At 39.6% G+C, this 14,215-nt stretch overlaps 1 protein-coding gene across 2 annotated transcripts in view; it reads left to right on the forward strand.

The window, feature by feature from the left end:
• The window catches only part of UROC1 (urocanate hydratase 1), a 58,703-nt gene that overhangs the window by 12,483 nt on the left and 32,005 nt on the right, over positions 1 to 14,215 (forward strand). Inside the window, exons 5-9 of one of the 2 annotated variants that reach the window (XM_070933604.1) lie at positions 2,455 to 2,583; positions 4,080 to 4,141; positions 5,545 to 5,611; positions 9,781 to 9,924; positions 12,948 to 13,036. In XM_070933604.1, coding sequence (XP_070789705.1) covers positions 2,455 to 2,583; positions 4,080 to 4,141; positions 5,545 to 5,611; positions 9,781 to 9,924; positions 12,948 to 13,036 — 491 coding nt within the window. The remainder of the gene's footprint in view (positions 1 to 2,454; positions 2,584 to 4,079; positions 4,142 to 5,544; positions 5,612 to 9,780; positions 9,925 to 12,947; positions 13,037 to 14,215) is intronic. The other variant, XM_070933605.1, reaches the window with a different exon arrangement.

Consider the following 14,215-nt stretch of genomic DNA (forward strand, 5'->3'; position numbering starts at 1 on the left):
TTTACTTATTTTATGCAAAAGGAGAAAAAGTGAGGATGAATCTGCTTGTTCCCCTTGACTCCATGTTATCATTCTTTTTGTTCCAATAGAAGAAAATATTTGTATCTCTGGGTTGAACTCTGGAGTCCTTGGTGCTCTCTCTGAGCTTGGTTGTTGTTTTTTTACCTAGGCATTCTACTACCGAACTAGGTAATGGATAATGTTACCTAGTTGGATAATGAAACATCTGCAAGAAAGCAACCAAACTCAGAAATCACCAAGGACTCCACAATTTTGTGCTCCCATAAAGCAAAGTTCAAAGGAGATTGCACCCAGAACTACCCCAGCTTGAACAGAAATGTGCAGGAGGATCTATATGACTACATGCACCAAGCCAGTTAATTCCCCACTAATTTCATGCATTGCTTTAACATTTTCTCAATAAGGAGATAGATGGACGTGCAGGAAGGCCCTATGCAGAGTGTCCAGTTCTGCTGACTTGGTGGGTTTTTTTTTTTTTTTTTTTTTTTTTTTTTGAGAATTAGGATTCCCGGATTCCCAGGCAGAGTGGAGCCTTCTGAGTTTTTGTTCTCAAAATAGCAACTATGCTTCCTAAAATATATATATGATGAGCATGATTTTGTATCTAGTGTGCCTTGGTGTACTTTAGGGCATACATCTTGAGTTGCACTGTGCAACCGAGACAACACAATCTGTGGACGCCTTCTGTCTGTACTTTTGCTCCTGTTCTGATAGGAGTGTGATACCTCAAAAGAGTTTCACAGCAGAACAAACAATACTTCTTTGTCATTCTGGTTACTTAAGAATAGCTATTGGGTGAATGATTTTATTCCGTTGCGATAAAGCCAGCTTGTTCTCCCTGCTTGGTATTGTGAAAAAGAGACTGTTTTTTAAAGATGTGTGATTGTAGCAAAACTGCACCTCAAAATGTTGTTCCTGCTGCATGTTATCAATGCTGCCTTTTTCTCCCCTTTTTAATGTTACAAAAACTCATTTGTAGTTTGCCATGTTTGCCTTGGAATAACCTTTTTTTTTAACAGATGCCTGACCCACATTTTCTCATTATTTTATTTATTTATTTAGTTTATGGGCATCTTGCTCTTTCTCTAGGAGCTGAGATTAACCTTCCCTTCCTCCCTTAATCTTTATAACAACCTATTGAAGTAAGTTAGGGCACAGTGATAGCAATTGGCCCAAAAACAGTCCATTAAGTTTTTCTACTGAATGCCTAAACGTCTCAACAGGGAAATCCAATACACTTGGAAAACATTTGATTAAGAATAGCTGGATGATACTTTTAGTTAATGCTACATAAGAATATAAGTAGTGCCCTGCTGGATTGGATCCCTGGCCAGTAGTCTATTTTCACAGTGGCCAACCAAGTGCACAAGGAAGTCTACTTGTCACCCAACCAATGATCTCCAGAGGCAATCAGATTCCCATCAAGGCTTTGATGGCTAAGACTTATGCTATCACAAAATACCTATGATGATTTGGAAAATGGCTAATACCAGAGTAGGATCAAAATTGCCATTAGTCCTAATGACAGCTCCCTTCCAAAAAGTAATTGAGAAGAGGGCAAGGAGACTTTGAGAAGGGGGCACAGAGACTTTGTTCATTTGCAGGAAAAGTATACAAAGAACCAATCAATCAAACCTACCAACCAACCAAGTTTCTTTAGAGCTTCTGGCAGAAATCCAAGCTTCTGCTAATGTAAACCTTTGTAATAGGAAATCCTCATTCCAAAGTCCATTGATAAAAGGGAAAATTAAAAAATGCAGTATGGAAAGGTGAGAGGGGAGCTAAATTATTGTTCACAGCACCTGGGAAATAGAATCCTTATCCTGCCCCTTGCCCCATCTGCCCTGTCTTCTCCTGGCATCCCAGATCACTATTTTCTTTCCTGGATTTTCTTTTGTCTGGGGTTCATTGAAATCAATGGGCCAGTAAAAATAGGATTGGACAGGAAATCCAAAAACCTAAAATTGTGTTGGGATTACATATTGCCTAAATAGTTTTAATGTCTTGAATGAAAAGTTCTGACTGATTTTACAGTTTCAAATATTGAATTGTACTATGAACAGAGCTACCAGCACATTTCAATATAATTCTAATTAAGATTTCTACTGTGCCATCATAGAAAGGGCTGTTAACCAGTCCATATTTTCACCCATCAGTTTAGCTCTTTTTTCCCGGGAGTAGGAGAAAGTTTAGTTTTTAATTCCTGCTATGAATAAAAACAATAGGGGAGGAACAGTTTCTGTGTGAAAATATTAGATTAGTAGCTCATGTCTATTCCCACCTGATAATGCATTTTTAATCAGCCTCACCACTTTTCAGGAATTCTCATCAAATGGTTTCCCGCCATTCTGTCTTGTCTAGCTATTAAAAATCTGTAGGATAATGATCCTTTTAGGACAAGAAGCTAATCTACTATTTCTTTCCTTTCTCTAGTTTTGGCTGGTGATGCACTATTTATCTGAGATGACTGAAGAACAGACATTAGTTATGTACAGTGGACATCCCTTAGGACTCTTCCCAAGCCATTGCAATGCACCTCGATTAGTTATCACTAATGGCATGGTAAATAAAGGCAACAATGTCTCCTCTTCGCTGTTTCTTTATCATTGTGATATCTAGTTTAGACCTTTCAGTAGGTCCACTATAATTATTTATAATTATATAATTATAAAGCATGAAGCCATATCTCTTCTGGAAAGACGGCCTTTCATCAGTAGCTTGTATAAAAGTTAAAAGTGCTCATCTCCATTTCCTAGCTGAGGGAGCCAGTATTATCTGAAGAAGCTTCCGTAGACATGTGGCCAGCATGACTATATGCCAAAGCGCATGGAATGCTGTTATCTTCCCACCAAAGTTGTACCTATTTATCTACTTGCATTTGCATGCTTTTGAACTGCTAGGTTGGCAGGAGCTGGGGCAAGTACAGGAGCTCACCCTGTCACATTGTACTTGGCTCTTGAACTGCAGCCTTCCAGTCAACAAGCATCTTAACTACTAGGCCACCACTAGGCCACTACTATGTCTCCTTATTTTCAAGGTGGATGGAAGGTCCACCATCCAAGATGGAGATTGAGGGTTCAGAATTTTCAAGGATGGGATATCCAGAACAAATAGAATCTGTTACAAAAAAAAAAAAAAACATTCTCATGCTGATGTACACAGGATTTATTAAATGAGAATCCCATCATTTTCTATTCAGCTGTCAGTCAGCTATAGCTCAAAGATATCATGTGACAAGGCTACAACATCTGTAGCTTTAAGACTGTATGTGCTCTTCCCAGAATCTTCTCACAAAATGCTACCAAACTATATAAGTAACAAGATTATTATACATAGGATATATGTCTGTTAACTATATTTAATTGACAGAATCCAATCTAATACATAGAATAAAATAACTTTAGGGTTTTTTTTGGTCTCCTCTTTCTTTGTCCTGATTTTCCCCTCATTTTAGAGAATGGCCAACAGCATGCCAGTCAGTATAATCATTCGCTGAAAAAAGATTCTCCCCTCACTACAAAGTATAAAGCCATTTAATTTCCTTTTCTTTACTTTACTTTAATTTTCCAGTTCACATTTGGCATTCTATAGCTCTCTCTTCTTGTTCCATGGAGAGCCAGATCATCCAACCATCTCAATTTGCAATTAGTAAGGATTATTTGTTTCCATTGAACAATCCTTCTGGTCATTGTGAAAATTTATTAAGATTGAGTATGCTTTGAAGTTGTGGGTGGTCCAACACTGGAGTTTTTTTAAAGAAGAGATTGGACAATCATTCGTCTGAAATGGTTCAGGGTTTGCTGCTTGAATGGGGGTTGGACTAGAAGATCTCCAAGGTCCCTTCCAACTGTGTTATTCTGTTAACCTGAAAAAATTATTCCTGCTTTTATTAAATCAAATTAATCCAATATGTCCCATAAGAATGAGCATATGAGCCTCCCCCCCCCCCACATACACACACTGTAAGAAGGGGATTTAATGGAATATGTTTAAACAAAATCTGGTTCAGAGACTATTTAATTCTTCATTCTTACTAATTTTTCTTTTTCTTTACTTAGGTAATCCCTAATTATTCCTCTAGAGAGGAATATGAGTCTATGTTTGCAAAAGGAGTTACAATGTAAGTATCCATTCCCAAGTTTCTTTTCTAATATCTTCTATAAAATAATAGAGTTGGAAAGACACAATGCTGATATGCAAATTAGAGTATTTTCAGTAGAAATCTGTCTAGGCTCACTTAAATAGCTCTAATGAAGGGGAGCTGACTGATTGGATTTATTTATCTTATCATTAAACTTTATCTTTTAATATCCAATTGGCAACTACTTTCCTATACTTAAATTAATTGCTCTGTTTCTTGCACTATGGAAGGGTAAATTATAAAATTTGACTTTCTTCTCTGATGGCATATTTTTCAGGTGTTTGAAGAGTTCTGTTAAATTTTCCCCATCTTCATTTTTCTCTTCCAAACATTTCCATTTCTTTAAATCTTTTCTCGTAGGACTTAGTTTTCTAGTCCATTGATAATTCTCACTGCTCTGTACCAGTTTCTGTGAATCCATTTTAAAATTGATTACAGTACTGCAGAATCACTGTGACTTATGCAGGTTTCAGTTCAAGTAATATGTTTTTATGCTTCTAATAATGCAGACTAAAATTTCATTTCCTTTTCAACAGACATATTGCACTGCTGATTCATACTCAGTTTGTGATCAACCTTTTAACATCTTCAAACCAAATATTCCATCCTATAACTTAGGTTCTGTCACTCAAATTTCATTATATTCAGCTTTCTTCTCTAACTTGTAAAGATAGGTTGAATTTTCTTTTGCCTTTTTAATTATTCCACCCAATTTAGCATTATTTACACTTTCTCTATCTCTTTACTCAAGCCACTAATATAAATACTGAAGATTAGTGGGCACAAGGCTTAATTTGTTGGATATCATTTGATATTACACTCCAGTTTCATGAAAAAGTATTGATAATCAACTGGACAATCTACCAGTATATTAGGGCTGTCAAACTCGTGGCCTGTAGCCAGATGCATCACACACTGGCCACTCTCACATTCAGTTTAGCGAAGGGGAAAAAAAGTCCCGATATGTCTCATGATGCTACCGTGATAACATGAGTTTGATACCCCAGCTCTATATCATTAGGTTGATGAACTAGTAAGCAATAACAATAGCATTTAGACTTATATACCACTTCACAGTGCTTTTACAGCCCTCTCTGAGCGGTTTACAAATGTCAGCATATTGCCTTCAACAATCTGGGTCCTCATTTTACCCACCTTGGAAGGATGGAAGGGTGAGTCAACCTTGAGCCTGGTGAGATTTGATCTGCCAAATTGTAGGCAGCCGGCAGTCCACAGAAGTAGGCTGCAGTACTTCATTCTAATCATTGTGCCACAGCGGCTCTTATATATATAGCTGCATATTTGTTGTTACCATTGTTGTTGTTGGCTATCATATTATCATTAATACCTGTTTGAGAAAATAGCATCTTTTTTTTTTACAGGTATGGACAGATGACAGCTGGAAGCTATTGCTACATTGGACCACAAGGGATAGTCCATGGAACTGTGGTAAGAACTGGGCCAATATAGAAGAATACTTTTTGAAACAATTCATTGTTGCTGTTGGTTTTAGTCGCAATATATTTACACTAGACAGCCAGTTTGATGTAGTGATTAATGCGCCAGATTAGATGCCAAGAAACCGTGAGTTCTAGTCCCACCTTGAGCCCAAAAGTTCTAGTGAGTTCTAGTCCCACCTTGAGCTGGGTAACCTTAGGCCAGTCATATCAAGAGCCTTGATGGAGCAGTGGACTAAAGTGCTGTTAAAGTAGCACTTAGCTGCCAGCTGCCTGCAATTACTGCGAGTTCAAATCTCACCAGGCTCAAGGTTGACTCAGCCTTCCATCCTTCCGAGGTAGATAAAATGAGGACCCGGATTGTGGGGGCAATAAGATGACTTTGTATAAAATAGAACACCACTGGGGGGGGGGCGAAAGCCCTACTAAGCAGATATATACAAAAAGTATGAAGGCTATTCTTAATGCATTGTAAGCCGCCCTGAGTCTCCGGAGAAGGGCAGCATATAAATCGAACCAATTTATTTATTTATTTTATTTTATTTATTTGATTTGTATACCGCCCTACTCCTGAAGGACTCAGGGCGGTGAACAGCCAACAATAAAATACATAAATACACAAAATTTAAAAACCCGATAAAATCAAATTAAACTTTTTGGCCCAGACAAATTAAAATACCCCAATAATTTAAAAACAGATTAAAATTTACATATTTAAAAAGGGAAGAGATCAGGCCAAGCCCGCTTGATGGAATAAAAAGGTCTTCACAGCACGGCGGAAGGAGCACAGATCCGGGATCCTCCGTATCTCCGGGGGGAGCTCATTCCAGATGGTAGGTGCCCCCACAGAGAAGGCTCTCCCCCTAGGGGCCGCCAGTCGACACTGTTTGGCTGACGGCACCCGGAGGAGTCCCTCTCTATGAGAGCGTACTGGCCGGTGGGAGGCTATTGGTGGTAGTAGGCGGTCCCGTAAATAACCAGGCCCTAAGCCATGGAGCACTTTAAAGGTGGTAACCAAAACCTTGAAGCGCACCCGGAAGACCACCAGGAGCCAGTGCAGCTCGCGCAGGAGAGGTGTTACGTGGAAGCGCCATGTCGCTCCCATTACCACCCCCCGCGGCCGCACACTGCGCCAGTTGGAGCCTCCGGGTGCTCCTCAAGGGGAGCCCCATGTAGAGAGCATTACAATAGTCCAGGCGGGAGGTGACGAGGGCATGAGTGACCGTGCGTAACGAGTCCCGATCCAGAAAGGGATGCAACTGGCGAATCAGGCGGACCTGATAAAAAATCCTCCCGGTCACGGCCGTCAAGTGCTCTTCTAAAGACAGCCGTGAATCCAGGAGGACGCCCAAGTTGCGAGCCCTCTCCGTGGGGGCCAATGATTCACCCCCAATAGTCAGTGATGGCGTCAACTGGCTATATCGGGACGTCGGAAACCACAGCCACTCGGTCTTGGATGGGTTGAGCCTGAGCCTGTTCCTCCCCATCCAGATCCGTACGGCTTCCAGGCACCGGGACATCACTTCAAGGGCATCGTTGGGGTGATCCGGGGTGGAGATGTACAGCTGGGTGTCATCAGCGTACTGATGGTACTCCACCCCGAAACCACGGATGATCTCGCCCAGCGGCTTCACATAAATGTTGAACAGGAGAGGTGAGAGGACCGACCCTTGCGGCACCCCACATATGAGGGGCCTCGGGGTCGACCTCTGTCCCCCTGTCAACACGGACTGCGACCGGTCAGAGAGAAAGGAGGAGAACCACCACAACACAGTGCCTCCCACCCCTAACTCTTCCAACCGGTGCAGCATGATACCATGGTCGATGGTATCAAAAGCCGCTGAGAGATCTAACAGGACCAGGACAGAGGAGCACCCCCTGTCCCGAGCCCTCCAGAGATCATCAACCAACACGACCAATGCCGTTTCCGTGCTGTACCCGGGCCTGAAGCCCGACTGGAACGGATCCAGATACGTCGTTTCATCCAGGTGCTGGGGAAGCTGTTGCGCAACCACACTCTCAACAACCTTTGCCACAAAACGAAGGTTGGAGACCGGACGATAATTTACCAACATTGCCGGGTCCAGGGAAGGCTTCTTGAGGAGAGGCCTCACCACCGCCTCTTTCAAGGCGGCAGGAAAGACACCCTCACCCAGCGAAGCATTTATAATCCCCTGGAACCAGCCTCGTGTCACCTCCCGAGAAGCCAGCACTAACCAGGAGGGACACGGGTCCAATAAACAAGTGGTCGCGTTCAGTCTACCCAGAATCCTGTCCACGTCCTCAGGGGTCACAGGATCAAACTCATCCCAGATAACATTCTCAAGACCTGCCCCAGTCCCTCCCCCTGAGACTATCCAGTCGGAGTCCAGTCGGAGTCCAATAAATAAATAAATAAATAAATATTCTCTCAGCCCTAATAAAGAGGCAATGATGAACCACTTCCAAAGTTTAGCCAAAAAAAACGTGCAGGTTTTTGTCTAGACAGTCACCAGGCCTCAACACTGACTCAAAGACACAATATATAGATGTATGTATATATTACGCATGTTTCATTATTTATTTATTTATTTAGACTAGCTTTACTGCTTTGTTGAACTCAGGGCTTAAGCCTCCATTTTATAATGCTTGAGGGATAAACATAAAACAGTAATTCCCCAAACTCTGCCCTAAATAAATTAGATCAAGGCACACAAACTGGTGTTTTTTTAAACATTTGAGGGTAACACTCCTATGGTTCCTGAGCTGACATAACATGCTGGCTCAGGCTGATTAGAGCTATTCACTAAAATATCTTGAATTAAATTGAATCCCTTGAATTAAATCACAAAGATTAGTGTAAACCCATTGGTGTCCTCACACAGATGAAGAGAGACAAATGACAAAACGTATATAGTACTTTGATATGCAATATATACAAGGGCTGGAGTTTGCTTTATAATGTTACAATGCACATTTTCTCATTCTGATGAGAACCTTCAGATTTAATGGATAATTTCAGATTCAATAAATGCCTCTTCATCTATTCAGAGGATAGCCTGCAACGGATAATGTATTTAATAATTTCTCCTTTCCCTTTCCATTAAAGAGATTTTCAATTCTCTGTCATGTCTCTAGTTCAGATATTATATATTTTTTCTTATAAACACTTATCTTTTTCACACTAGTGATTTTACTGATTTTCCATAGCATCACCTAGCTACTAATATAGTCATAAAAATGTTGATCTTATTGCTGTTATTCTGGTTTGTAGAATATGTTATTAGTAACTAGCAGTGCAAAAAACCCAATGTCTAGATATAACAAAATTACACTTTAGGATATGTATATCAGAATAGGCTCTCAAATGGACTACAGATAAAAGTCAACCGCCACTCTAGTACTAATTCAGTAGGGGAAAAAATTACCTTATCTAGAAACTTGGAAAATACTGTTTTGAAACCTTGCTTTCTGCCAGTTCCATTTATTTATTCAAGTTTACAATATCTTTTCTGATTGAAAGAGTTTTAGATAGATAGCCTTTTCCATCAATTGCTAAAGGGGATTATTTTAACTGGAAATGCCAATTTCAAAAGCTGGAACTTCTCCTGGCAAAGCATCCTAAATTATAGCCTTTCTATGTTAAACACTGATATAGAGAGATGCCTATATTTAGAAAATTAATTTCTATAGGCACTGGAATTTTGGTGCACTTATGGAGCTTTCCTGCCAATAAGAGCTTTGAAATCCATTTTCTTTATTTGAGACATTGGTATCCTGATTATTCCCCATACAGTGTTTTAAAAAATCATGAAGCAATTTCCCCCATGAAAACTGACCAGGTCTATTTGCCTCACACACAAAAAGATATCTGGCACTTCTGAATTGGGCAGTGGAGGCCTTCACAGCAGTTTGGAATGCAAATGGAGAGAATGTGAAGTTCAGTGGGAATTTGAAGCATTGTTTGTGGTGTTTGTGCACACTAAATGTAGATGCACAAATATGTATAAAAAATCCATATGATAAACACCTTTACATATGCATGCATGCATGCTAGCCACATGGGATTCCACATGATTAGTATTCTGTTTAAAATGGTTTGCTATGCATTATCCGTTCACATGCATAAACACGTATATGAGACTATAAACGTACTACAGTTCCTATATTTCTCAATTATAGCTAACAGTGCTCAATGCAGGCCGTCGATACTTGGGGGTGGAGAATCTGTCTGGCAAAGTCTTTGTCACATCTGGCCTTGGAGGAATGAGTGGTGCCCAAGCAAAAGCTGCAGTCATTGCTGGATGTGTGGGAATTATTGCTGAGGTAAACCTCTGTATTTAGTTGTACTCTTCTGCTTTCATTCAAGTTGTCCTACTCTTCACTTTCCAGTTATATCCATCCATTCATTCTTTCTGTGTTTAGAAACTGGCATTAGATGTCAGCAGACCCAAGAAAGTTCCATACCCGTTTGCACTTTGATTCAGGTGATCCTCAGAGTACAGGTAGTCCTTGACTTACAACCACAATTGAGCCCAAAATTTTTGTTGCTAAGTGAAACATTTGTTCAGTGAGTTTTGTCCCCCTTTATGACTTTTTGTGCCACAGTTGTTAAGCCAATCACTGAAGTTGTTAAGTTAGTAACATGGTTGTTGAGTGAATCTGGCTTCCCCATTGACTTTGTTTTTAAGAAGGTCACAAAAGGTGATCACATGACCCCGGGACACTGCAACCGTCATAAATACGGTTGCCAAGCATCCGAATTTTGACCACATGACTACGGGGATATAGGAATGGCTGTAAGTGTGGAAAAATGGTCATAGGTCACGTTTTTCAGTGCCATTGTAACTTTGAATTGTCACTCAATGAACTGTTGTAAGTCGAGGACTACCTGTACAGGTAAACCTCCAAGTAGCCTCAATGACTCTCAGAGAGCTAACAGCTGATCTTAAGAGTGCTAACGATCATATGACTGCTAAGAATATAAATCCCTCCATTCCCCACCATTCAGCCAGAACTGAAGAAGCTTCTTGGATGAGAAATAAAACATTTTTAACAACAACAAAAAAAAAAAACGCCAAGAAAGCCCAGTTGCCTTTTGAAAAGCACCCTTGGGACAACTGTGACCTGGATAATTGAGAATCTGCATAGACAATGGGCTCTATGGGATCCTTACAGTAGGCAAAAGTTTCAGAGTAATGGAAGCAGCATCCTGATACCACAAGGCAAGCCCTGCCCCTTTTCTGTGTGCAGGCCAATAGGAGCAAAACTTGTAGGATGCTTCAGTGCTGTTTGCATTTTCCTAATGAAAGCAGAGTGAGCTTGCAAGATTCCACTGAATGGGATAATTCAACACTAAAAGAAGATATACAGTTCATCTTCTAATCTAAAGCATCTTCAGACAGGAGTTTTGCTAAGAAAAAAACTTTTAAAATCTCAGATACCTGATACATATCTTCCACAAAAGGATTTTGTGGCTAGCCAATAATGAAATGTTGAACTATTATTTTTATCTTTTGCTCTTCTTCTAAATATCATATTAAATAATCCCTTCATATCCATCCAAGCAACTTGCATAGATTTTATGCATCAATAACCACATTCAGGATGCTTAATGTCTAAGTACTGCAGTTATTTCATCCCTTGTCTAACAATCTAAGAAGACCCCAATAAACAATGCTAGTATACCAAAAACGGGTCAAAACAGCAGCTATCCTTGCATGCTTCTTCCTTTGTCTCTCTGGTATTTAAAATATGATGGATGGAGGAAGCAGTCTTTGTCATTCTCTAAAAAAAGATGCATTCCTTCAAATAGTCTCTCTAATTTTTTCTGTCTAGAATGACAGCAGTCCTAAATTGTTTTTCTGATGTCAGCTCCATTTTATTTATAACTGGCTTACAGTACTATGAAATGTATTTGAATATTAGTAGCTCGGATTGGTAGTTAGTTAAGCTGTTGGTTTGAGCTCTGAGCTTGACAATTTGGTTGCAAACATTTTGTCACCATTTGAGGAGACGTTGCTAGTGCACTTTGAGTTGACACTGACGATGTCTCCTCGAATGGTGACAAAAAGTTTGCAACCAAATTGCCAAGCACGGAGCTCAAACCAACAGCCTAATTACAATAGTATTACTGTTTTCAAAGTCAGTATACTGGGTTATGGATGCTAGTAATTATTTTTAATACCAGTAATATGCAAAGAGAACATATAAGTTTAAAAGTTGGAATCTTATTATTAATAAAACTGAGTTGAAGCCAGGTTTTTTCTCGAAAAAAAAATTATATGTAATAACAGTGTTAATCTGCCCTTCTCCATCCTGTATCATTTGTAAGGTTTTTACGGCTGGCTAATGAATAAGTACATAGTAATGAATAAGTAATGAGTAAGTAATAAGAGAGATCTTATATAGAGTTTTCTAATAATTGTTAAAATCTTAATGCTTAAGAATAGAGATGTTTCACTGCTTTAGAATGGGTAAGTAAAATTAATCATTATAGGCAAAACCCAAATCTTTATGTTTCTCTAATTTATTTCTCAATTTTCTCATTGCTTTCTTAGAAACTGATATACACAGATAAGGTTAGCCGCAGTGATTTCAATAGGCTTAAAGAGTCTGATGGTATGGCCATCTATTGCAGGGCAAACATATCTAGGTTGCAAATCTCCAGACACCCACTAGATGACAACAAAGAGAATTTTCCATATCATCATAATTCGCCAAAAGCTTGAAGCCCAGATTCAGAAACTCTACATACTGCATATTAAGTCCACAAAGTTTAACAGAGCCTTCTTCCAGATGTTTATGTATAGAATGTTATATTTCATGAATTTAATTCCCCCATGGTCTTGTACAAGCTGCATACAGTCCTGCCATTCCAATCTTGCTTCGTGAGAAAATTCTTCTGTCTATTTAAATCAGAGTAAGGAGGGAATTTGCTATTGAGAAGATGCAAATGTTGTTGGGCAGAGCCTAATTTTTGCTGCAAAGAGGTTGACAAATAGGTCATATCTTTCTCATTCAAGAATCCCCAAGGAGATGAAATGGCTTCATGTAGATCAAGCTTCAGGGTTACAAGTTTAGAGCTATTAAATACAGCAAGACAAGCTTTCAATTTACTTGCATAATTTTTCACTATTGATTGGGAGAGAATCTTTTTTCTAAATTGGTTCTAACAGGAAATTTCACTCATAATTTGTGTTTCTCAGACTATGAACAGACTTGTTCAAAACTAAACTTGTCACACTGTGATGGTGATTAACTTTAATTTTTTACTTGCTCACAATGCATATAAAATATAGAAAGATTAATTGTGGCTGATTTTTTCCTCCTATAATACAATCTCTCAGGTTGACGAAGCTGCCCTCTTAAAACGTCATAATCAGGGATGGCTGATGAAAATAACTAGAAGTCTGGATGATTGCATTGCTCAACTTAGGTATGGCTCATAAAGTATGTTCTTTAATGTCTAACAGAATAACAGAGTTGGAAGGGATCTTGGAGGTCTTCCAATCTAATCCCCTGCTTAAGCAGGAAACCCCCATATCATTCTAGACAATGGTTGTCCAATCTCTTCTTTAAAATCTCCAGTGTTGGTACACTTACAACTTCTGAAAGCAACCCATTCCACTGATTAATTGTTCTCACTATCAAGAAATTTCTTCAAAATTCAAAAGATGGGATCTTTTTTTGATAAATTTCCATCTGTCACTCCTTGTCTTGCCTCAGGTGCTTTGGAGAATCGATTCACCCCCACTTCTTTGTGACATCCCTTCCAATATTGGAAGACTGCTATCATGTCACCCCCTAGTCCTTCTCTTTGTTAGACTAGACATACCCAGCTCTTGCAACCATTCTTCATATGTTTTAGCTTCTAACCCTCTAATCATCTTTGTTGTCTCACTAATTAATATGATATGCCGGCCCAAGACTTGGGAATGTCTTTGGAGTTTGGAGAAAAACAACCTACACTTCAAAGACTGACATATTTTGCAACATCTGTAAATGACTGTTGGACAAACAAGCAGGTTCCAGGTTCCACAAACCTTTGATTAGCTCTCATCCATACAAGACTTTGCAGTTAGTTATAAACTGGCCCAGAGGTCATCATCCAAGTCCTAACCAGGTCCAAACCAGCCAAGGTCAATTAGGTGCTTTAACCAAATTATCTTTGTTAGGAATATAACATATAGGCTAAGCTTCTTAAGGGAAAAAAATAGAAACAAGTTCAATATATCCTTTCACACAAGTACCATTTATTTCTACCGTTGTCATATGTGGTTAAACCAGTAGTGGAGTTCAAATCCTGGTGTTACCGGTTCACTATTGGGAAGGTTCTGCGCATGCGCAGAGCATTTTTGATGACATCTGGGCGGGTGGGCAAAGCCTCCCGCCACTGCCGCTACCGGTTCACATGAACCGGGGCGAACCAGTAGCAACCCACCCCTGGGTTAAACCCTGTAACATTTTTATTCTGGGCGAATACTTTGTGGAGAGAAGCTTAGAGTAGTCATTAAGGTACCAGGCTGGACATTAGGAAATCACTAGTCCCACTTTAGCCTCAAAGCCAGTTCTGTGACCTTGGGCTGGTCACTCTCACTTCACCCTTAGAAGCAAG

Source organism: Pituophis catenifer, unplaced genomic scaffold (genome assembly GCF_029215685.1).
Source record: "Pituophis catenifer annectens isolate HBS135680 unplaced genomic scaffold, rPitCat1.0.hap2 SCAF_2, whole genome shotgun sequence".
NCBI classification, from domain to species: Eukaryota; Metazoa; Chordata; class Lepidosauria; order Squamata; family Colubridae; genus Pituophis; species Pituophis catenifer.